This window comes from Blennius ocellaris, assembly GCF_963422515.1.
Source record: "Blennius ocellaris genome assembly, chromosome: 6".
Taxonomy (NCBI): Eukaryota; Metazoa; Chordata; class Actinopteri; order Blenniiformes; family Blenniidae; genus Blennius; species Blennius ocellaris.
This window is the reverse complement of record NC_137655.1, coordinates 20953402-20976509: the sequence shown is the minus strand read 5'-3', so window position 1 is coordinate 20976509 and position 23108 is coordinate 20953402. Positions and strand designations below refer to the sequence as shown.

Here is a 23108-nt window from a genome sequence, read left to right as displayed (position 1 = left end):
ATGACTTTTCCTAGAGTCTGTCATCTGGGATGACTGTGGTTATGTTATGTGTGAGTAAAACAGCTTAAAAACATACTTGAAGCTGTGGTTTCCATCTTCAAAAACACAAAAGGATAAAAAAAAAGAAATTTTATGCAGTTTAAATTTAAAGCAGCAGAAACCACAACAGTAACCCAGGAGAGCGTCTGGTCTGAGAGCTTGTTATCATGTTTCCATTGCTGAAATGTGATTCGGTTCAAATAAATGAACTGATGAAAAGGCGAGTAAAGCAGAGAATTCAAAGAAGGGAACGAGGACTGGGTTAATAAAGAAAATCTGGTGGAATAAACCTTGTGACTGGTTTATTACTTGTTAATATTTAATGATGGCCACAAAAATTATCCTTGTGGAATTTGATAAATTTGTATAAATTAGAGATTTATACAAGTTTACAGAAATACAGAGAAACCGTCCTCGAAAAACAGCCAATCAGAAGAGTTATTGGTGTGAAAATGCCTCAAATGTAGTCAAATAAGTCCAATCAAGTCTGTTTGAGAACGTTATTCTTTGTAATTGAATCACATCACATCGTTTCTGTTCGAGTATCTCTAAAACACACTTCTAAAAACGTATTGCAGCTTTGCAACAGAAATCTTGAAGCCTGAGAAACTTTTCTCTATAGACAAACACTGTGTTCAAGATGTTTTACATATTTCTGTAAAATCACATGAAATGAAGCACAAAGTCATTTCTTTTATTTCTGGATGGAACATGGGGAAAAAAAAAAAAGAAAGTACAAATAGTTTTGAGACATTTCAGTTGTATACATCAGAACAGCAATCGTGTTGACAATTTAGAATAACTTTCCTCAGAATATGTCTTGTTGTTCTGGCTTAATGTGAGGAGGACATGTGATTTAACAGCTCGTTTCACAATGATCTTTTTTTTTTACATTTATTTATATTCGTGAGGCAAAATATCTCAAACAGCCTGTTGATGAAAATTAAAGATGTAGATTTGTTCCTTTCCTTGACGATAGCTGCCATAATTCTCTACTATTTGGCCCCTCTGGTAGCGAGGATGATCAGTGGACCCGCTCAGCGGCCTAATCAGGATTAAAGACGACAAAAATACGTTGTCATATGTTGACCACACTGGCAGAAGCTTGTCAGACGGGACTTTTAAAGATCCCCTCCATCTCTTTACACAAAAGAACTTTTAGCTGCACCTTTATTATCTTTATAGCATCGCTTGTTTGCGTGAAAGGTAACCGTTACCTTCATCCTGCAGGATTGCACCTTCCCATAAGCAGAACGCACCGACACATAGTAGAAAAATAAATGAAAAGTGTGTCGGTGACCAGTGGCGGCGGGAAACTGGGTTCATGTTGTGGACTCAGATCACCCACCCCTCCCCCAACAAATAAAATATAATCTTTCTATATTAATCAACAAATCTTGTTCCTGAGAGCGTGTTTACATCCTGTCCCCGACGTATACACAGGTACACACTCTACAGATTTAAAGTGTCGCAGCGTCGTCACCATCAGAACGTGAATCGTCGTCAGAACAAGTGCAGAACGTGTTTCGGGTCACGTGAGAATCAAGCAGCAGGTGAAACTCGTTGCTGAGATTCGCTGACCGGAGTGAAGTCAATGACTCCAGTCAGTGAACCGAGTCAAATCCTCCGATGTCTTCGGGTTACCAGAGACCTGGGACCGATGATTCCTAACGTCACAAGGAGTCACGTCACAAACCCTGATGTCACAAGGAAACGGAGGGAAAAAAAAAAAATGGAGGACGGAGTTTTTGCCGACGCGTTTCCTCCTCCATGTTGTCGTGTTGTCGGCTAGTTACTGGACCCTTCCAGACGGGGTCTTTTAGCAGGAGGCTCCGGCACAGGATCCAACTCACTGCTTGTTTTGGAATATCTGATGAGGGAAAGAAAGAAAAAGAAAAAGAAAAATCCCTGAAGAGAAGAATCTGCTTTGTTGAGGAGTTGTTCTGAGGAGGAAGTCATGTCGCTCACCTCGGACTCAAGTTCGGCTTGTGAATGTTTCCCACTTTAAACTCAGCCGGGCTGGAGCGACACGGCGACTTCACACCTGCAAAGACAAAAACAAAAGAGCCGCCGACGCGTAAACTGCAGTGGAGCAAGGGAGGGAATAGATGTGGTCAAACCTGAAAGCTTTAAGTCCCGTGAAAACGTTTTTCCTCGACTCAAACCCCCTCCTCCGTCCTGTCGCTCCTCACCTTCCAGGTTCTGGCGTGGGAGTGGCGAGCGATTGGGCAGCGGGGGCTTCCTGTCCGCGGTCACGTTGGACGCGGCGTCCTCCACGTCGGCCGCGGCCAATAGCGACGCACGGTAGTAGATGAGCGGCAGCCAGCGCTCCTTCCTGAGGTCAATGGCGTGCTCCGCCGTGCACTGCTGCAGGTAGGAGAAGCTGCGCACGCACACACACACACACACACACACACACACACACACACACTTTCAGAGGAGCACTTTGAGAAGTTTGAGAGGCGGCGTGTTGCTCGCAGCGCTTACACCGTCTTCCTGTCGGGTTGGAGCAGTTTTCCGGAGAATTCTCTGAGGATGGCCAGGTAGGTGAGGTACGGCGGCGTCGCCGTCTCTGAAGTCTGGCTGAAGTCTCGGAACACGAACTCAATGCCGTTCCTGAACACACACACACACACACAGGATTGAGGCGCTGGAACTTTTTTCTTTCGCCGTGGCACAAATACAAAACTGGCCGACCTGTGGATCATGACCATGCACTCGCGAAACCTCAGGAGGTCGCCGTAGCTGAGGGCGAAGCGCCGCGCCAGCTCCTTGATGCTGGTGAAGGTCTGGACTCCGGGGGGGAGGCTGCCGGCGCTCTCCTGCTCCCGCTTCAGTCGCACGAACAGCTGAGGGCGGCGGAGAGAAACGTCAGCATCCGCCTGCCGGCAAGCCGGCGAACCCGGGGGGGATTCGTACCTGCTGCAGACAGTCCACCAGCGCGTTGGCGCTCGCCATCTTGTCCGTCTGCCTGATCCGTAACCACGTCTCCTTGATGATGTCCCCAAAGTCATTGTAGTACTGAGAAGAGGCACAGACACACGTCTCGCTCAGGAAACCTCCGCCTCATTGACGGTTGGTCAACAGGTTGTTTATTCAACAGAACGTTAAAGGGTGAAGAAGCGACTTCAACCTCTTTTAAACCGTCTCCATCAATCTGTTAAGGTTTATTTCCCCTCTTTCTTAATATATTCAGCTGTGAGAAAAAGAAAACTTGTTTTTTTAGATGCATTACAAATACTATCTTGGATATAAAAGACATTTGTAGGTTTTCTTTTGTTATTTTATGTACAGAAATTTGCTTTCAATAAAAGAAATCATCAGATTAAGTGAATATACAATAAGACATGAACTCGTCACACTGCATGAATGGAAACATTATATTCATTAGTGGAAATGTTGGATTGTTTGTAAAAAAAAAAATCTAGATATTTATATGCACGTTTTTTACTTTATGTGTAAAAACACATTTTGCTCTGAACACAAAACATCTGAAAGACTCATCATGGTCATACATCTTTTTTTTTTTTTTACTAATATTAAAGTTGTAGGGCTCAAGTTTGAATGAAATTTAATGAAATTAATACTTTTATACACTTGTGCAGGCCGTCTATTATACTGTTCATATTAGTTTGTCTTTGTTCAAATTACTACTCGAGTCTCTTCAGAGTGTTTTGTCACTTTGACATTGAGGGGGGAAAAAAACAAAACAAAGACACTCATTTCAGGTCATTTCAGTATATCAATAAATACTTTGGAGTCCTTCAGACTGGACTTTCATGTTGGATCAGACCATCAGAGTGTTTGTTTTGAGTTTTAATGAAACCGACAGTGTTCCCCCCCCCCCCCCCCCCCACGCCTTCAGGGAGTCCCGCCTTTACCTTCACGTAGAACATGAAGACCTTTGCGGCGAAGGTCATCTCCAGCACCCCGTGGACGATCAGCTTGCAGAAGGCCGCCAGCAGGTTTCTCCTCCTGTGAAGGTCCTCCAGCCGCTCCACTTCAGAGTCGTCAATGACTGAGGAGGCCCAGATGCATTTGAAGCGTGAGATTGAAGGAAGGAGGGAGAGAGAGAGAGGAAGAGAGAGAGAGAGAGAGGGGCACAAGCAGCGATTAATCATGAGAAATCATATAACAGAAACATGAGAACAAAGCAAGAGGCAGGAAGACGTGTTTTAGTTAGTCGGGGGACAATGGCTTTAGCAGGTGGAAATCAAAGATAACATAAGAACTGGAGTTATGGTTGTGACACCATGTGGCTTCAATCTTTCACGAGGCTAATAAAATAGGCTCGGAGGTGAGCCAGAGTTAATGGAATTTTCTCACGGAAAGACATTGCCCTGATTTTATGATTTAACTCGGTGCCCTTGCCCTCCGAGTGATCTCTGATCCAGCAGCTAATAGAAAACACTGTCTATATAACGCAATCGTTACCAGGCAAATCCAATAAAACAATAGCTTTTTATTACATGTTCAAAAACCAATAATCCTGGATTGTATTTGGTTGAACATTTAAGAGATTCCCACCAGGACCGTTATTGACTTCTCTGGACTCGCCCATATTTGGATGCAATATGTCTGCGAAAGTCGAAGCTATTGTGGAGATAATGCAACGCTGTCGTTATGGCGAATGAATTCACAAGTTTACCTGCAGGACTTTACAAAGAGAACACCCCCTCGCATTTCCAACGTGTCAATCTTGTTTTTCTTCATCTCGCAGCAGACGGCGGGCCCACCGCTGTCATCGGCTCGCACGCCGCGCCGCTTTGCATAACAAAGTCCCCGGCGTTCCTTTCATACAAATTAGTCCACCCTGTTTCAGTCGGAGGATATTAACGGGGCTCCCTTTGTAATTGGGGGTCAATTGTCAGGTCAGGTTGGAAATCAGACCCCATTTACAGTCAGCAGGCAGCGCTGCAGCGACTTGGCGGGCCCAATGTGTGGCTGCGCATTTAATACCAGCCGAGCTTCGCCGGGAGCAGCGGAGTCAGAGTGCCATCTACCGAGCAGCACGTCTGCCGGGCTGTGGAGTAACTAAGTATATCCTTAAAGTACTTTTCATGTCCTCATACTTTAAATATGGTAACCATAACCATAACTATAAGTATAACCAGGCTGCTTTCGTCAGATGTGCCCAACCTCCACGCACAACGTTCAGGAAACCCAGACTCAAACAGGAGTCTTCTCTAGGTTCTAAAACAAACTGGACCCAGGTTCACACCACCGGGAGCCAGTGACGATCCCAGCTGACCGATGGCCGAACATGCAAAACCGCCCATCGACGGGGGGTCCCGAACCCGGATTCCAACCTGGACTCTTCGTTCTTGTGACGTGACAGTGCTTCCCACCAGGTCGCATTACTTTTTACGAGTCGTATCGACTTACGGGGCGACGCCTTGACGTGCGAAACGCATGAGCTTGCAAAGTCCTGTGTTTTTTTGTGAGAGTGAAAGCGAAGGTTCCCACAGCTCTCAGCCTTTTTGTGGCCTTTAAACAAAAAGCCGTGTCTCGGAGGCCCTTGTCATGTTTCACATGTCGATGACTTGCTGAGCGGCTCCACCGGGGAGACGGGTCCCTCCGAACGCCCCACATGGTTTCGTTTAAGACAATGTTTCGGAGGCCGACGGTTGAATTAGCGACCGAAAGAAGGAAGGATTAAAAGTCAGATGATGTACAGGAAATTTGTGCATCTGAACTTTGTTTGGAGGAGAAAAAAAATATATTGAACTTAAAACCTGACTTGGAATTCTTCCGCTTCATTAATAAAAATGCCCAATATTTGAAAATACAAACTGTTTTACTTCAGTTCAGAGTTAAAATGAAAGTCTTTTTTTGTTTGTTTCTCAGTCCATATCCACATAACTGTCAATTGCCTGCTGGCTTCGCTTTCAATTAACTTCAGAGCAACCACATAATCGTCCTAATTTTAGATTTAACACAGAGCAGATGAAGGTTAACGCTGCACATGCGTCCCTCTGCACGGCCGAACTCAAACATCCTTCAAAGTGAAGCAGCTACAAGCTAAACACATTCCCCACAACAGGGTGGGGGGGGGGGGGGGTGTTTTCACCTCTTTGTAGCTTCAGATGTGCCGGGACAGGACGTGTAAACATGCTGAGGTCTCTCTCTCTCACTCACCCCTGCTCTGGCCATCAGAGTCTGCTCCCACAAACACTTGGCTGCATACGCAGGACAACAGCTCCCTCTGCAGCTGGGGACTGGGAGTGTCGCGCAGCGGCACGGCGTGCGCGGAGTCCCACACCTGCAGCTGGTAGGAGTGAGCCATCAGGACGTCGCACACGCCCACAAAAGCCTGAAATGGACGAAGCGGAACGGGGAAGAGGTTCAGGAGGCTCGGGAGGCTCAGGGGGTTCAGGAGGGAGGCGATGCGATGAGCAGCAGGGAGCAGGAGAAGCTGGTCCTACCTGTTGCCTCACACTCTGTTCGTTGTGAGCGAGACAAGTGCCGCTTCTCGCACAGAAGAGGTGCAGCTGGAGCTGCAGGACCACAGCTTCATCCTGAAACACATAGACACACCAATATGTTCAATATGCAGCTTTCATAATGTACAGGCGCCTAAAAGCAGACAGAAGATCAACTGCTACTGGGTTGTTGTTTTTTTTGTCTTTACTTCACTTTGCACTGATTGTTGAGTTTCTCCCAATGTTTGTTGGACTGCAGGTGATTTCATACTACGTACATACATACTACGCTTATATGTATAAAGCTGCTCAGTTATGTATCGAGATGCGGAGATGGTTTGAGCATGAACACCCTGTCCCACCCCATCAAACGGTCGTACAGGTTAAGACGATCAGCGTCACACCTGAGAAGTAAACCAGCAGTGACTCACTCTGCAGGTCACAGTTTCCTCGCTTGTGTTCAGGGACCAGAGGAGGGAGTAACACAAACACTGCAGCACTTCCAGCAGCACCTGCAGACAAAGCAACGAACTGAGGATGACCGTGACGAGGCAGCGGCGGCGGCCCGTCGCAGGTCTGCCGGCAAGTACCTCGGGCGGCACTTTGTCCTGGCTGCTCTCGGCTGGGAGGAGAGGCGAGAGCAGGTCAAACAGACTCCGCCCACTGAGGTCGTGGCAGCTGTGTCAGACGGACGCATGGACACGTCAGCGGGACAAAGCTGCAGCCGCAAACGTCATTGTGCCTGTCGGGTCTTACTTGTGGAACGCCCTGAGCTTCTTTAGCGTCGTGAGAATTTCTCTTCTTTGCTCTTCGTCGGCTGAAAACACTTCATTCTGTTGGAGAGAGACAGAAACCAGGTATTTTCAGGATGGACGATGGAAGTGAATTAAACTGGACTACATCACTTATATTACCTACAATAGTTGATCAAAAGAGGTGATTTTTGTTGGACTCTCTTCAACTATAAAACCACGAAAGATTAATTTCTCTTTGCTTGAGTTCTTGCACTGAAGAATGTTTATTGATGTTTATTCAACCTTCACGTTACCCTTTGAGATTAAAATCTATTTTAGGGAGAGAGACTTGGCAAACCCAGTACAAAAAAACCCAAACTTAAATAGAATTAACACTTAAAAACATTAGTTCAGTTCAAGAACAGCAATTATGTTCATTTATGAATCAGTTTGTTGAAATAGTTTGGAGATAAAGTGCTGAAGTGATTTTGGCAGATTGTTTTAGGAGCACGATGCAGGAAACAACCTTTCTACTGAGGATCTCCACTATAGCACAGCGGCGGTCCAGACATTTTTTAAATGAAGAACTCTGTGAAAGAAGATCCAAACTGGGCCGAGCTGAAGCTTTCATGTAAATAATGCTTCCCATAATCCAGCACATTCATAAAAAATAAAAAAACTATTCTCATGTTTGTCTTTGAAAAGGATTTTCGTCTCTTAAATTTTTTTTTAAAGCCAAGTAGAGCTTTAAGCTTTCTTAAAACATACGTGTTCTCCATGGAGAGTAAAAACCTGTTTGTCTTTAACCCAACAAAAAAACTACTATTTTCTCCTTTTGAAGTCATGAAGCTTTCAGGGCCTTTGTAACGAGACGCTCAAATTCAGTGTGAAGCTCATCAAGACTCTTCTTAACTGACGATGCAGCTACATAAATCATCACAAGTCCATCAGTCACAGTTGAATGTGTTGTATTTGGTGCTATATAAATAAAGTTGCATTGAATTGATTTGAATCAGGACAAAGATCTTTACATTTTGTACATTTGTAAAAGTTACTCCCCAAGTTGTTATTGTTAAAAAAATAATTGAATAAACAAGACCGGTTCCGAACTGGAAACTTGTGGAACTCCCTCACTTCAGCCCAAGTAAGAAAAAAGAAAAAAAAAAAACAAACCCTGACAAACCGCAGTCCCGTCTTCCAGTGTCCCTCACCTTGAGCGAGTCCCCCAGCAGGGTCTTAAGGTGGTCCACCCAGCGCTGGACCAGAGAATCTCTGGCGCCTCGAGCCGCGGGGCTCCAGGCCGTCTCTTCACTGCAGAGGCTGAGGAAGGTGCAGGCCGCCGCCTCAAGGACGGCGGGGCCGGAGCGATGGTCCAAAACTGCTTCCATCTCGGCCATCAGGCTGGACAAGACCTGTGGAGGCGAAACCACGTCGTGACACGCACGCAGTTTTAAAAAATACCTTATAATATGGGTCAATGATTAAAGTTTGTTGATACTTTGGAGATTTAGAAACCTTTTTGTTGACGTGATTGATTACTTATTAAAATATATTTTAAACTAAAAAAAAATAATTTTTTTAACCAACATTAACAGGAAACCACGATACAGACTTTTAAAGAGAAATACAAAAGAAATATTCAGAATTCCCTATTATTAAAAAGCTGATTACATGATTTGTGGCAAATAATAAGATGTTGGTTGGACTTCTCTCAGTTCATGTTGCAGCCGAAGCAGCAACTACAATTCCTCTTTCAGCTGGTATATTTCATCAGAATCTGGATTTGTCACTTTAACCAGCCCAAAGGTCTAAATGATCTTAATTCTAACACTCCTGTTTGTCTTTATTTCTATGATAGAGTTTCTTTAGCACTCTTGTCACGAGGATCCTTCCCTGAAGGCTGTGTATGAGAAGGGTTTTATCTTGAGTCGATAGAAGAGGTATAGAAGGGCGATGTATGGATATAATTTGTGTAATTTAAAATGCTCGTGTGCAGACCTTTGGGTTTTCAGCCTCTGGACACTGTGGGAGGAAGAACTGAGGAATCGTCATCAGGGACGCCGCGACGTCACAGCTACTTGAGAACTAGAAAAAAACATCCACAAAGAGCAGAGGTTAGCAAAGCCAAAGAGCCAGACAGCGAGTAAAGAGATCTGAAAACAGAATTGGCTGACGAAACGGGGATGTTTGGACTCGTACCTTCGACAGTAACGTAGGAAGCGTCCGGAGGAAATGCTTGGTGAGCTTTAAACACTCGTCAAACTGAATCTTCTTCTCTCTGGTGCTCAATGCCTGGTGTCAGGAAACAGACAGAAAACTGACACAACACTACGACTGTGTGCTTTTAGTCATTCGCGTCCGAACGTTTGTCTCCCACTGACCCTCTTCGGTCCGATCCTTCCCGCCAGGGCCGAGCCTTCTGAGGTGTGACGCACCGACGCCAGCAAGATCTCCACCAGCACGGCTTGTTCCTCCTCTGTGAAACCTGAGGTCACACATAGAACAATATCACTGTGGACTTATGAATGTCTTATTATCCTTATATGTAGATAGAACTTTACCACTAAAAATAATCGCCATCATTTTACTTTTAATTGAATTAATTGAATATTGGTTTCCATTATGTGTGCTGTAAAAGAAAATAATTTAAAAAAACAATGTTTTAATTTGAATTATATGCACTGGCTCTAACTTGATATGTTTTGGTTTCTCATCAAATTAAAATTGAAAAAAAAAAAATGACAGTTAAAACAGGTCTTGAACTCGGTGATGAAGTCAGCTGGGGTATCACAAAAAGACAAAAGTTCAGGTTTCAGGTAGTAAGAATATCAACAAAAACCAGTTTGTGCATCATTTGTCCAAATTGTCGAACAATTCGTCCACCTTATCCTGCAATATTAACAGAAATGTCATTCTAACCAATCAGGTTTCATCACAGCACCTCGCACAGCAGCCGTTACAGATGGTGAGTGAATGAAGGTGACAGTGTCAGAATCTTCAAACAAACACATCACAGGCCTCACAGCCGTCTTGTACACTCTCAAGAACATACGTATTTTCTTACCTGCACTCTTTGAGGAGGCTTCCTGCAGCAGTGCCGAGGTGATGGCTGGCCAGTCCTTCAGCAGAGACCCGCTGCAGTCCCACAGACTGTCCACCAGGTACACCACATGGTTGTGCAGCTGAGGGAATACAGATCAACCCACATTACTGCAAAACTCAACTGAAAATCCTGAAATGTAACAATCTGTGTTTCCATAAACTGAATGAGGTCATGTCAGAGTCTGTTTTAAAAAATATTGTGACTTTTCAGTGGTGACTTAAATGAAGGTCCTGATTTGTATTAGTTTTCTATAAACTGTGTGTCAATTGCACCAAACACCACCAACCATCTGATGCGTTATTTGAACAACATGGCAGTGCAGGAAGCATCATGATGCTGTTATAAGAACAGGGAAATAAAAAGAGCTCAAATTTTTGTCAAACATGACTAGTTTGGAGTGCACCGAGAAATTAAACTGAGACAATTTCAATAAAACGTCTATAATCTATAAGTAAGAGGATCGGGATCTTCTCACCTCAGACTTCTGGGAGAACTTCAGCAGAGCTTTCAGTTTCGTGAACGCTTGTCGTTTATGAGCCTCGACTTGATTCACTTTTTTCCGAGGACGAGACGCAGGAGCGGCAGCATTGAGAAGCCTGAGAGACAAAGGACAGGCGGTGTGAACGTCCCAGTAGGCCTCTGATACGTGGCTGGTCCGCGAGGTGAGCCGTACCTGGAGAAGAGCAGCTCCCCCGCGGTGGCCGCCAGGGGGCGCTGTGAGGAGTAAACCAACTGGAGGACTTCCCTGTAGTCGTCTGCGGCGAGCAGGTCGTCGGACGTTCTGCGGAGGAGTGAGGTGAGATGAAAACGCAGCCAAATAAAGACGATTGGAAACGAATGAGGAAATCAACCGTACTTCGAAATTATGACGAGTAGCTTCACGGCCTGCACCGCCACTTCTCCGTCTTTATCCAGGGCCATGGAGATCATCCGGTCCTGAAGCACAGAGCAGCACTGAAACCAGAAACCTGACACTCGGTGATTTTTAACATATTTAAATTAAATGTACTAGTTTCAATTGTAATATGTAGTGCCAATCTCAATATCGTGTCCAGTATCATATAACCAAGATTACAGCTGGATAATTTAAGTCTGGCTACAAACATTTATCAGGTATTGCTGGAGAACAATATAATTTAACAGAATCAAGGACCCATGTGAACAATAAACCTTGAAATGAGAAAAGATAGTGATTCCTGATGGACACCATACTGTCAAAACATGCTCAGCGAACCAAATCATTGAATTTAATTTCATGAAAGTGAATTCCAGCGTGGTCCCGTGACAGGATGCCACCTGTGCAAGAAATCTCCCAACGTTCTACAACGTCCGTGTCTAGGGACCCCTCACGCATTCTAGAAATCCCACAACGTTCACACACACTAGAACTCTGACAACAATCTAAACGTCTCACCAGAAGCCGCCGTCACAGTGTTTAACACAACTATGTCCTCCTACATTCTCTTACTGTCATTAACTCATCCGTGTGAGATTGGGAGAAACAAGGAGAAACACGGGCGTTACCAAAATATGTTCACTTGCCCCGTAGAGGATCAATACAGAAGTAACACTGCACATGCATGACAACGGGAAGTGGACGGACTTAAAACATTACGCCACCCTAACTGACCGGACGGAGAATGCAGGATGGGTCATCTGATGTTATTACATTAAACCTGATGTGAAAATACACAAAAAACTATTTTAATTGGCACAAATTATTCAGTAAATGAATAATTAATCCAGACACTAGATCAAATAATTGCTTTTTTGTTTCTGTTTTTCCCAGAGGAGGTCTGCTTACCTTGAAGCGGCTGGTAAACAGATCTAGTTTCGGCAAGAAGAGAGGATTCTCGTACAGACCCTGCAGGGCCAACACACACTTGAGCCGCACGTCGGCCTCCTGAAAGACGACGCGCGCAAATATTGAGTCGCTCTGAACGCCAGCATCACAAATCAATCACTTCAGAGTCCCATGACCATTGTGAGCGAGTGAAGGTCGCCGTTTATTTACCTTGTCGTACATCATCCAGCCCAAGTACTTGAGGTGACAATCGTTAAGAAAACCGGAACTGTAGAGCTTCATCCACGAACCCAACTCCTCCATGCAGATGGCACGGATTTCTGGCAGCACGTCGCTGAGGAAACCGCAACAGCATTTCACACGTAAGTGAAAAAATATATCTGTGCGAACCGTTAAAGGGACGCTGAACGTCAGACAATCTGTACCGATATCTCTTGAGGAAAACGCCTTTGAAGATGATGTCCATCATGCTCTCAAGCTCTGCTTGCTTCTCTTGCAACTTGTCAAAGGAGACAAACAGTCACTCACATGTTAAATAAATAAATAAATAAAATCTTGCAATCATTTTCCCATAGAGGCAAGTCTCCTACCTCTGCAATCTTCTTCTGTATCCTCACCAGGTGCTGCTTGGCTTTCTCCCTCCCCTTCTCCTTCTTTTTCACCTCGTACAGTTTCTGACTGTTTTCAATCCCCACACTGAGGTTGAGGGCGACGCTCACCAGAGAGCTCAGCAGCTTCAAGGCTTCTCAGAAAACATTCACATCAAGAGAGCGCAGAGCAGTTCATATAGCACATTCGTTTAACTGCAATGTATAAGGGCACGTTCACGTTCCCCGGGTTTGGTCCTGTCTCAAAGGGAGAACGTGAACGCCGCCTCAACTAAATGAAAGGGTGAACCTTCTCGGCTCCCCTCCCTCCCTAGTCAACCGAGTCGCGCCTCACCCGCCAGCGTGCAGGTGTGTCTGAACGCCCGGACGTAGGAGTTGGACAGCTCGGTCAGCAGCGAGATGAGCGAGCTCATCAGGTAGTTGTCAAACAGGATGCTGTGCTGACAGCGAGCCACCAACACAGACACAAAGTCAGAGAAGTCTGAGTAAAACCAGCGGCCGTGCGGAGGAGGCTGCACGAGCAGATACTCTGCACTATCCTAAAGCACAGAGAGAGAGAGAGAGAGAGAGAGAGAGAGAGAGAGAGAGGAGAGGAAACATTGACTTACTTCACCGAAGCACTAATAACAGGCTGCAGAGAACACAGGAGTGGACGGCAAGTTAAAGTTAGGTTAGTTAAGGTTGAGAGTTTGAATGCGACTCATTTGGTAAGAAGATAAAGCGATAATCACGGTGTGGTTCCACTGAGTGTTATACTGTAGATTAAAACGGCTCTGTAAAAGCATCTTAAAGGGGAGGGTCTATGTTCACGTGGAGACCTGACAGATATGTTGAAAACTCTTTTCACTCAAGAGAAGCCAGATGCACTGAAAATATCAAGTAGAGAGAAGACTGACGATATCCATTGGCCAGGTGACAGTGAGAATCCACGGGAAGGCCAGAAACTTCTTGTACTGCATACCGGCCACCTGAAAAACAGCAGGTCACGCATGTGCTGCGAATCACACACACACACACACGAGGTCTGACACACTTATTTATCCGCAGCAGTGACATGAAGACGACAGACAAGAAATCCTCTCACCTTATCCAGCTCCTCGACCATCTTACTCATGACGCCGCTGTCCCCTTTGCTCTGGCACATCTCTGCAGTGACCACACCTGGAAGAAGCACGTGTGTGTGTGTGTGTGTGTGAGACTCAGGGCGCAGTGTTATTTCCCCCTCGGTGTGCTCAGCCTGCATAACCAGTGTCTCCACTTGCCTTTGCATCCGGAGCACTGGATGAAGAAGCTGATGAGGTCGAGGAGCGACGAGTCCCTGTCTGCTACGTACGTCTGGATCCAGTCGTCTATCACCACCTGCTCGACGTGAAACATGGTTGAATAAAGATTAGATTTAAAAGAGTCACATCTGTTCCATTTTTAGGACATAGTACTTATTAAATCCTCAGATCTTGACGTTACTCAACTTAAACACTGTTGTGAACTGCGCAATGCGTGTTGCCTTGAGAGGCGAGGAATCACCATTACTGGACCAGTTCATTCAACTTCATTTGATTTTGTGCAGATCGGGCAAAGGTCATCCTTTTCTTTTTACCTGCACGGCGTTCCTGCCCATGGTGATCACCTCAAACAGGGTGACGGCCTCCACCTGCTCCTCTGTGTCGTGTCTGCTTCCCTCTTGGCCGGCGCTGCTGCAGCTGGCTTTGGCCGTCTTTCGCTCCACATCCTCCGAGCCCTCTGGCGTTCTCCACTTCCGTTTCTGCAGAGGTTTGACAAAGGTTGGAAGGTTGTTTTTTTTTCAGCTTAAAACACAGTAACAGCAACAACTTTTCATTTTTGAAGTAGAGGTTTGAATTATTTCCTTCTCTTTTTTACTTTAACATGTTGAATCTGTATTTCTGCTTTTATGTGATCTTTACAAGAAGTATTTGTACTTCGACTTCACTAAATTATGTGCAGTTCTGCCACCTTCTAATATACAAGAACCTGAATCTGAGGATAAGATTTCACTGCAGGTGAAAGTGGAACAAACATCCCTTTATTGCTCACATGTGACCCAAACCTTATTTCAACACAAAAAAAAGACAACCCCACCGGTTCAGGCCAGAAGAAAAACATCTTGTTTTCTGAGTAATAGAGTGTTTCTGTCAATATAGTATATTGTGTGTGACGCCACATCTTATGCTCCCCATAAGAGTCAACCAGGCCAGTGTTCATTCAATTTTAACATGAACAACCACAAAGAATCTCATTAAAATTATTTGAATTGGGAATCATGACCTGCAGTGATACTTATACATATTATGTTTAAAAAAAAAAAGAAAGTACTGATAATATCACAGTTGTTCCTTGTGCGTCTTTTCGTTATGCTCATCTTCTCAACTACTTCTGCTTGTAAAGTCAAAGAGAACGCTGCACCATCACGCATCAACGCTTACTGCACTCTTTTGTAGATTCTCGTTGACGGATTCGTCGTCAGAGATGTTGATGAGGCTGGAGGAGGAGGAGGCATCGTCCTGGGAGTCCGCACTGGGGTGCATGAAATTCAAGAGCAAAATATATCTAGCGTGTTAATTAACGAGACGGCTTGTCCATATTTCTGGTGACGAGTTCTGAGTTGTGCCTTGAGGACCTGCAGACGACCGTGGTTGAGTGCTCGGGTATCATGTCCTACTCAGATCTCTGCACAGAGCTCAAGCCTGCGTCTCCGTATCTGCAGAGGATAGTACTGAACAGTTACATTTGCTGTGTTGTAAAACACCTAAATGTTGTTATATAATGAAGTCATAGTAAAAGAATGAAATGTTCTAAAAATAAATCTTGATCCAGTAGAACAGTCCAAGGTAAATTTAACTCATTCACACCTGTAATCCTGAATAATCTGTCCCCCAGAGAGAGAAAGCAGATTATCATTAGACCTCCCACCAAATATGATGACAAGCAGTTCAATTAAAGATCACAAACAAACCTTAACATTAATACTTTTGTGAGTTATTTTACTGGATCACATCAGCCTGAAGGACACCTGATTAAATGTATGTTTCCAAACATTGTTTGTGTTCAAGATTTAAGCGTGGTGGATAAAGACATTTCTGCCCAGTGATTCAATGATTGCCAGTCCGGCCACTTTCTGGAGTTCGTACGAGTCGCTCACCTCAGAGAGCCGGGTATCTGAGTCACTTCTGTCGCTCACTCAGGCGCCGCTGTTGTTGGTGTAATAGTTGCAGTGGTCAAGTCTTGTCTGTCGTGGTGTACCCACTGTGGAGTGCTTTCTACTCAAATGTCTTCTCATTTTTAAAGAGCTTCCCCCTTGAAAAGACAAAAAAAAACAAAAAGAAACAACACCTTACAAAGTTGCTATCGACCATGTGTTTAACCACCGTCAAAGGCAAAATTCATCCAAACATTTCAGTTTGAACGATCTACCCTCAATCACTGGCTACGAAATTCATCAGGAAAATGCAGAAAATAGCTGCAAGACAGCAGCTAAGTATTCTCCTTGAAGTGTAAATATAAATGTGTCAGTAGTTCCTGTCTCAAAAGAGTCACAGATGTCATTTTTTAAACATGAAGTGATGTTAACAGAATTAAAAACGCCACTGTCAATATGACGCACACAGTATTTAGAGTTCTTAAAGCAACTGTGATGTTTGGGGGGGAAAATAAGACTTTTTGCACAAAATCCCAAAATGTTGGAAAACAAGCCTGTGGAAAGATTTTAGCAGCTTTCGTGTATTTAAGTGTTAAGAGAGGAGAAAACACAAAACATTTTCACACAACATGAAAAAGGCTTCTTGTGTATCTTTTATGAAATGTTTCTTTGTTGTTGCAGACAGACACACTCACACACACACACACACACACACACACACACACACACACACACACACACACACACACACACACACACACACACACACACACACACACACGCATCTTGGTTATGAGGGGTCTTCTGAGGAAAGCTCTGGATGTGGGATCATGTGCAGATGTCACACACCATGTCAACAAAACAGTGCAAAGCATTATGGGATTGATTCACTGACAGAATCAGATGACATGAACATGCGTGTTTATCTCGTCACTGTAGTTTAACATCTTGTCAAAGTGGATGAGTCGATCCACTCGAGTCCATGAAGTTTGGATCGCTTCGATCGGGACTCGCACATAACTACATGATTTAATTCGCCATGACAGACTGCAGCTTATGTACTTGGTTATCCAGACATTAACTGACTTCAATAAAATGTGACTCGACAAGCGGGATTCTCGAAAATGTTTGTAACTTACCCTCTTTATTCAGGTTCAGTCTCCCGGGTGGTTCAATAAAGTGCAATTATTTACAATTATTTGACTCTTTATTAAAACATTTCTACAGATATCCTTCTCAGCTGCCGCTCTCACAGTCAAGCTTCTGGACAGCCAAAAGCCTTCTCTGATTGGCTGTTGAGGCGGAACACTCTGCGGTGATTGGACGTTCGGACACGTCAATCATCTTTAAAGCCCCACTTCCGGTGGTGTTTGCAGGCGGACAGCAACATGGCGGCAACGTGTGGTTTGTTTACCGCTAAACCAGAGCAGCAGCTCCGGGTTTTTGCAGGGCTTCTCCTCCTACTGCAGCAGCAAATGAACATTAGCGCACCTCGCCGCGCTGTGTTTTAACTCCCGCTGCTCTCCTCTTTGAGTGACATGTAGACGAAGGCCTCCGTCCATTGAAGCTCCTGCGAGGGATCCGTGAAGGAATTGTTATGGTGTTTCCTGACGGGAGTCGGACACCAGGGGGAGCCAGTGAGACAAGACGGATGTGACTGCAACAAGTGGGTCACAGACGAGAAGTAAAAGCAAAAGCAAAAAAAAAAACCAGCTGATTCAATGAGAGTTTATGGTGCAATGTTGAAATCCTTGAACACTCACCTCCTGCCCACACCTGCAGTGTGTGGGCAGGCTGTTGACCACGAGGGGAAGACAAGAGGCGAGGCTTTTTGTTGCTGTGTGTTCTTTAAATACATTTGTTTGTTAAATAAATCACTTTCACAATATGTCTTGTTTCCTCAGACTTCAGTCATTCAATTCAACACATAAAAGTCAATCGCAAAGAAAAGCTATGTGCAGTTTTTTCAGAATTTGGTAAACCTTTCATTACTCAGCTGTCTCGTCAAACAAATGCATGCTCCTTCCAAATATGCACGGCATAAATATAAAGGGGGGAAAGGGCTTTTTAATGGTGTGGACTTTATTTCAAGAAGCTGAGTTAAAACTGAAATCTCACCTAACCTGTAGTTTATAGGTAGGAGTGCACATGCATGGAAAAATACAAAGACACATAGTCAAATATTCAGACCAATAAAATTCGGCTATGACCTCATAAAATGAGATCAAAATGATATAGTTAACTCAAAGTGATCAAGCAATAATAAAAGTATACAAATGGGATTTCTAAAACAAAACCAGTGTACAATTAAATTTCGAAAGAAGAAACTCAAAGTAATTATTACTGAATTATACAAATTCAGACTCACCTTCATTACAAACATGTCTGGTAACTTAAATCTTCAATAATGCTGGAAAAGGAGAGTGGGAGTGAATAAGTTTGGAATCTCACCTCATTGCGAGGTCATGGGTTTGAAACCTGGATTTTTCCCCAGGTACTCTTGTTTCCAGTCTACAAACAGGCCTGTGAGGTTAAACAGTGACTCTGACTGGCTGGTAGATGTGAGTATGTGTGGCCATTGTTCCTGCTGACCTGTCCAGAGCATCCTGTCTTTGTCCATCGCTGGCTGGGATTTGGCTCCTAACTCAAGAGATTGAGTTTGAGAAAGTGGACGCATAATGTGCACCCATAAAAGGTGTTGTATTCCAACACAATAAGAACAAAACAAAACAAAAAACACCTTCCTGTCCTGTTGCATTTGATTTTATTACTTCATTTCACGTAGAAAAAAAAAATCTAACAGTAGTGCAAAGAGGGATCAACAAACTTACATTCAATCCCTAACAATGGACTCACAGCAGGGGGGGGGGGGGGGGGGGGGGGCTACATGATTCACATAACTTTCACATCCCACTAACGTTGAGCTGAATGAAAATGTGTAGCACCTTTTCACAGTCACAAAACCAGCGGTTCATCTGGTGAGAGGAGACGTTGTGGCCAGCGGTTTCCCACGTCAGGACAGGAGCTGCGACACGAAGGTCACGGCCTGGTGGAGGTCGTCCGTCAGCTCCTCCGGCAGCGACAGCACCACCGACGTCAGGCTTTGAGTTATTTCTAAGATCCTGCACAGAGAAGAGAGGAAGGCTCATACCAGACCGCTGCTGCATTAATCACCATCACCATCATCATCGTCATCAGATTCGAGCTCACCAGTTGATATAATGAGCAGCCAGCTGAGGCTCGTGCCTGGAGCCGTCCTCCACCACAAGAGACTGTTTCATCTGTTTGAAGTTGGCCTCAATATCCTTCTTTATTTCAGAGAAGACCTGAATTCCCCTGAAGGAGCTGACGACTTGCTGCAACGAACAAAAAAGGACACGCGACAACGTTTACGGTGGGATGAGAAGAGGAGCCCAGCTGGAGGAAGCAAACGGGAAAAAAAGCTGTGATTCATTCTCCTCACATATATAACGGAGAGCTGGTGGGCGATGTACTTATGACTTCCGAGGTGCCTGATGTCCTCCTCCAACTGCTGACTCAGCACCAGGAGTTGGTTCAGTCTGGAAACGTGGAAGTAGTACTCTGCAACAGTAGCTTACGTCAGGGGTTTTTTTTCTTTTTTGTGATGGCGAAGCATGTCTATCGTGTGATCGCCAGCCGGGTCTCTCACCGTCCATCAGAGGCCTGTCCAGCATGTCCACGGGGCTGCCTTGAATGAGGAAGACTTCCACGCGGGGAAACATGGCCGACAGGCCCACCATGTCCAGGTAGTCCTGAGGAAACCCACATTCCGATCACACACCCTGAATCACAGCCTTGTCAGTGGCGTTTCTTAATATTGCGCAATAGATGTGGTACCTCCAGCTGTGGCATAGGCTTTGGTAGATGTTCAAGGCACTGCAGCATCTGGTCAAGAATTTCTGATCCTTTAAAGAGGAAGAATAAAATACAAGACACTGTTTTTACTTTAAATTTAAAAAAAAAAAAAAAAAGTATAATCTTACAATTTACAGGGAAATGGTGTGACCACATTGGACATCTTCTGTATGTGGTGATGTAGTCTACATTTCCATTTTATTGTGAAACATTAATGATTATGTAAACAATATGTGGTAAATGAGGGCGTGTTCATGAGGAAGTGGGAAGTGGGAAGTGGGGAAAATAGGCCTGACTGAAGTCAATGTGGGAACTACTGATTTTTATCTTTTTTACTACTGAGTTTTATCTTCATCTTCATGAGAGATGAAAGTATTTCTAAATGACGTATTTAAATATGAGTAGATAAACATGTCAGATGGTCCTGGTTGTGATACAAATACTTGCGACTCGAAAATGAAGGAATTTAAAAGGTATTTACCAAATGGTATATTTCTGAGTTTCAAAAAGCATAAGTGCAGCAATCAAAAACTAGACTGAAGCTTTATTAAAATATACACATAGCACAATAGAAATATTATTTAAAAAAAATAAATCTGTTTCCTGGTCACACTGTTGTGTTAAGAAACTTCATCTCAATATAATGCGAGGTGTTATAATAAGACATTTCCTGTTAATATTCATTATGTTATCACTTAAAATACTGCTTGAAAACAATTATCTTCCCCGGAAGACTAGGTTTGATTAGGTTCTATTCTTTGGTGTTGCTTTTGAGGGCAGAGTGTGACGCACACCTTGAGCCTGGAAAGTGTCGGACTCCTCCGGACTGCAGCCTCGTCCCAGCTGCTCCTGGAACTGAAGCGTCAATCAAACATGTCTTATATGATGGGACGTGTTTCTATATTTATATCGTCTAAAAGCACGTAAGATCATTATATATAAAGTAGAAATGTAGCACATTAAAAAAGGCATTATGAGCAACAACAAAGACATTTCAAACTGTATGTATTAATGGAACTTCAATACCGCGTGCAACAACATCCTCCATCCTGTTTTGAACCCAATCAGAGGTCGTGTCAGTAATCATACGGGTGATCTGTGTCTCTGTTCTGTCATGATGTCACTAAAAGTCATGCCAAAAAAAGTCCTGAGCAGCTGCAGTGCAGAAACCAGCCCTGCTCTGCACCACGTCTGAAACGTGTGTCTGCCGCTCGGGTTTATATTTGTGCAAATCTCTTCGCTGTGACACACAGTCCAAGTATTTCTCATCAAAGGGTTTTAAACAGAAGGACGGAGACTTATGGGTGGGTTTATTGTGCAACAGGTTGAACACTGTGTTCCGGCCAGGTGTTTTTTTTTTTTTTATTTTACCTGTTGCATCTGCGCTCTGATGAGGAGGTCCAGTTGTCCACACAGACACAGCATCTCCAGGCCCACCTGCTCTGGACTCAGCTGGACCGGCATCAGAGGTCTCTTCACCTGGAGCTCCACTGACCACACAGCAGTCACATCAGCATCCCCATCATTTCAGACGCTCAATCTCTGAATCAATCCCTAGCACTCAGTGGGGGGGGCGACAACCCCAACAACCCCAACCCCCCCCCCCCCCCCCCCCACAACCTGGGAGAAAGTGCAGCTGTCTGCCTCTGGAGCAGGGCAGGGGAGTGGTCAGACTGGATCTCCAAAACACTGCCGATGATAACAATCGGGGGGGTAAAAATGTGTCTCAACCGAAAGAACGTGCAGGGACTCACCTTTCAGAGAGTCATGGTAAACACAGGGCTGACAGAGCGGCTCCGACGCTCTCGCTGCCATATCTGACGAAGATCACTCCTTATCTCCTGACGCTGCGATCAGACCAGCCATAAGACGCTCGTGAGATGGGGAGTAAACAAAAAAAAAAACAAAACAAAGAAAGAAGGAAAAAAAAACCTTTGTGCGATCTGTTGCATCTGGTTTGATGATTGTCAGATGAGAGCGGGCGCGAGCTCCCCTCATCCCGGATGAGACGACGCTCACGCGCGGCTGCGAGCGGCGCGAGGATCCACGCGAGCTGGGCGCATTCAGTAATGATGAGGATGATGATGGTGAGAATAAAACAATAAAAACAGACAGGCAATGCAAAGCCCGCCACCCCCCCCTGCAGGGAGTGTGTGTGTGTGTGTGTGGTGTGCGGAATTGAACGCCCCTCAGTCTGGACACGCGCGCGCGCGCGCGCGCGCACGCACAGAGGAGCAGCGTTCCACTATGATGTCATGCTTTTAGGGATGAAGAGGCTCTGCAGCTTTAACACAGGAGCAGAGGCGTCACAGCGGGGGAGACGACACAGGCTCGAGGAACGGCTGACATTAGTCAATTTCAATGACAAAATCATGTAACTGCTTGAGACGCTGCAAACGACAGCACTTCGAAAATCCCCCCGTATGGGGCCCTTCCGGAGTAGTCGCTGGCCAGTTTCCCGACAGACGGCAGATATCAGCGACACACCTTGAAACCCCTGGACACATGTCGATGACACATCGGGAGCCCCCCTAATGGGGGCCCCACTACTAGCCTGCATCGAGACACCGGCAACAAAATAAGCGGACAAATCTCTCAGGGTGCATGAAACGACAAGAAAACATAAACAAGAAGAGGATGAAAAGAAAGAAATGTGATGTTGGTAAGTGAGTGTGTGTTCTAATATAAAACGTTAGTCCCAGTTCGTCCCAGACACTTTGTCCCAAACTCCCAGTCATCCACCAAACACCAGAAAAGTTAAATGCACATTTAAGTCCGTGTAAAGTGAATTCAGACAGTTTTTTTTTCTAAACACCTTCATAAAGTTTGTATATATGTATATATTAATCACTCAAATTTGACAGCAACGACACATTTCTGTGGTATGAGAAACTTAGAGCACATATTTATTCTTACTTTACACCAATTTTAACGGCTTTATTTTAAGAAGTCGTCCAGCTTTGCTTGCACACTATGTCAGAAGTCTTGTTTTGCTTGGTTGCATTTTTATCATACTTAAAATTTTGCACATTTCAGTTGTTTGCTTTTCTGGCATTTAAGATATTGTGTGTCAAGTTTGAAATAGTTACCATGTTTATCATTTAATAAAGTATTTCTTGACTGATCTGTCATTCTGGACTTCGTTCATCATTATTCTGGGGCCGGGAGATAACCCATAGTCCTTCTTGCCTCGGGGCCCCCAGGGTGTCTAGAAACGCCCCTGCTCTGGAGCAAAGTACCAACAACACTCAGCTTTAACATCCTCTCAAACCATCAGGAGGGAAAAATAAAAAGTGTTTTAGAGGATTATATTTTCTGTTTTTATCTCTCCTGCCATCTCAGCTTTGCATAAAACTACCAAACATTCA

General features: G+C 44.6%; 2 protein-coding genes across 4 annotated transcripts; both read right to left on the bottom strand.

Moving 5' to 3' along the window:
* Positions 1-744: 744 nt before the first annotated feature.
* LOC308131873 (cohesin subunit SA-2) lies at positions 745-17136 on the bottom strand. 3 transcript variants are annotated; one of them, XM_080498749.1, is made up of 33 exons: positions 17004-17136; positions 15868-16022; positions 15346-15426; positions 15152-15242; positions 14308-14472; positions 13973-14069; positions 13795-13871; positions 13607-13678; positions 13045-13249; positions 12693-12844; positions 12528-12601; positions 12313-12436; positions 12103-12201; positions 11155-11234; positions 10972-11079; positions 10774-10894; positions 10260-10377; positions 9577-9680; positions 9395-9487; positions 9194-9280; positions 8407-8607; positions 7218-7294; positions 7052-7139; positions 6866-6973; positions 6465-6557; positions 6178-6352; positions 3921-4057; positions 2959-3060; positions 2737-2888; positions 2527-2655; positions 2160-2422; positions 2008-2083; positions 745-1909 (listed from the first exon to the last, which is right to left on the bottom strand). In XM_080498749.1, exons 3-33 carry the CDS (start codon positions 15378-15380, stop codon positions 1828-1830), a joined length of 3585 nt encoding a protein of 1194 aa, XP_080354875.1. In that variant the 5' UTR covers positions 15381-15426; positions 15868-16022; positions 17004-17136; the 3' UTR covers positions 745-1827. The 3 variants fall into 3 exon arrangements, with proteins under 3 accessions (XP_080354875.1, XP_080354877.1, XP_080354876.1); XM_080498751.1 differs by having other exon boundaries at positions 2232-2422; XM_080498750.1 differs by having other exon boundaries at positions 6893-6973.
* A 1741-nt stretch (positions 17137-18877) lies between these two features.
* LOC308131719 (uncharacterized protein) lies at positions 18878-21607 on the bottom strand (the record flags this gene model as incomplete). The annotated part of the gene is made up of 8 exons (XM_080498549.1): positions 21495-21607; positions 21112-21230; positions 20535-20595; positions 19723-19790; positions 19535-19637; positions 19328-19446; positions 19075-19220; positions 18878-18986 (listed from the first exon to the last, which is right to left on the bottom strand). The coding sequence occupies exons 1-8, from the start codon at positions 21553-21555 to the stop codon at positions 18878-18880; spliced, it is 786 nt and encodes a 261-aa protein (XP_080354675.1). The 5' UTR covers positions 21556-21607.
* Between the last annotated feature and the right edge of the window lie 1501 nt (positions 21608-23108).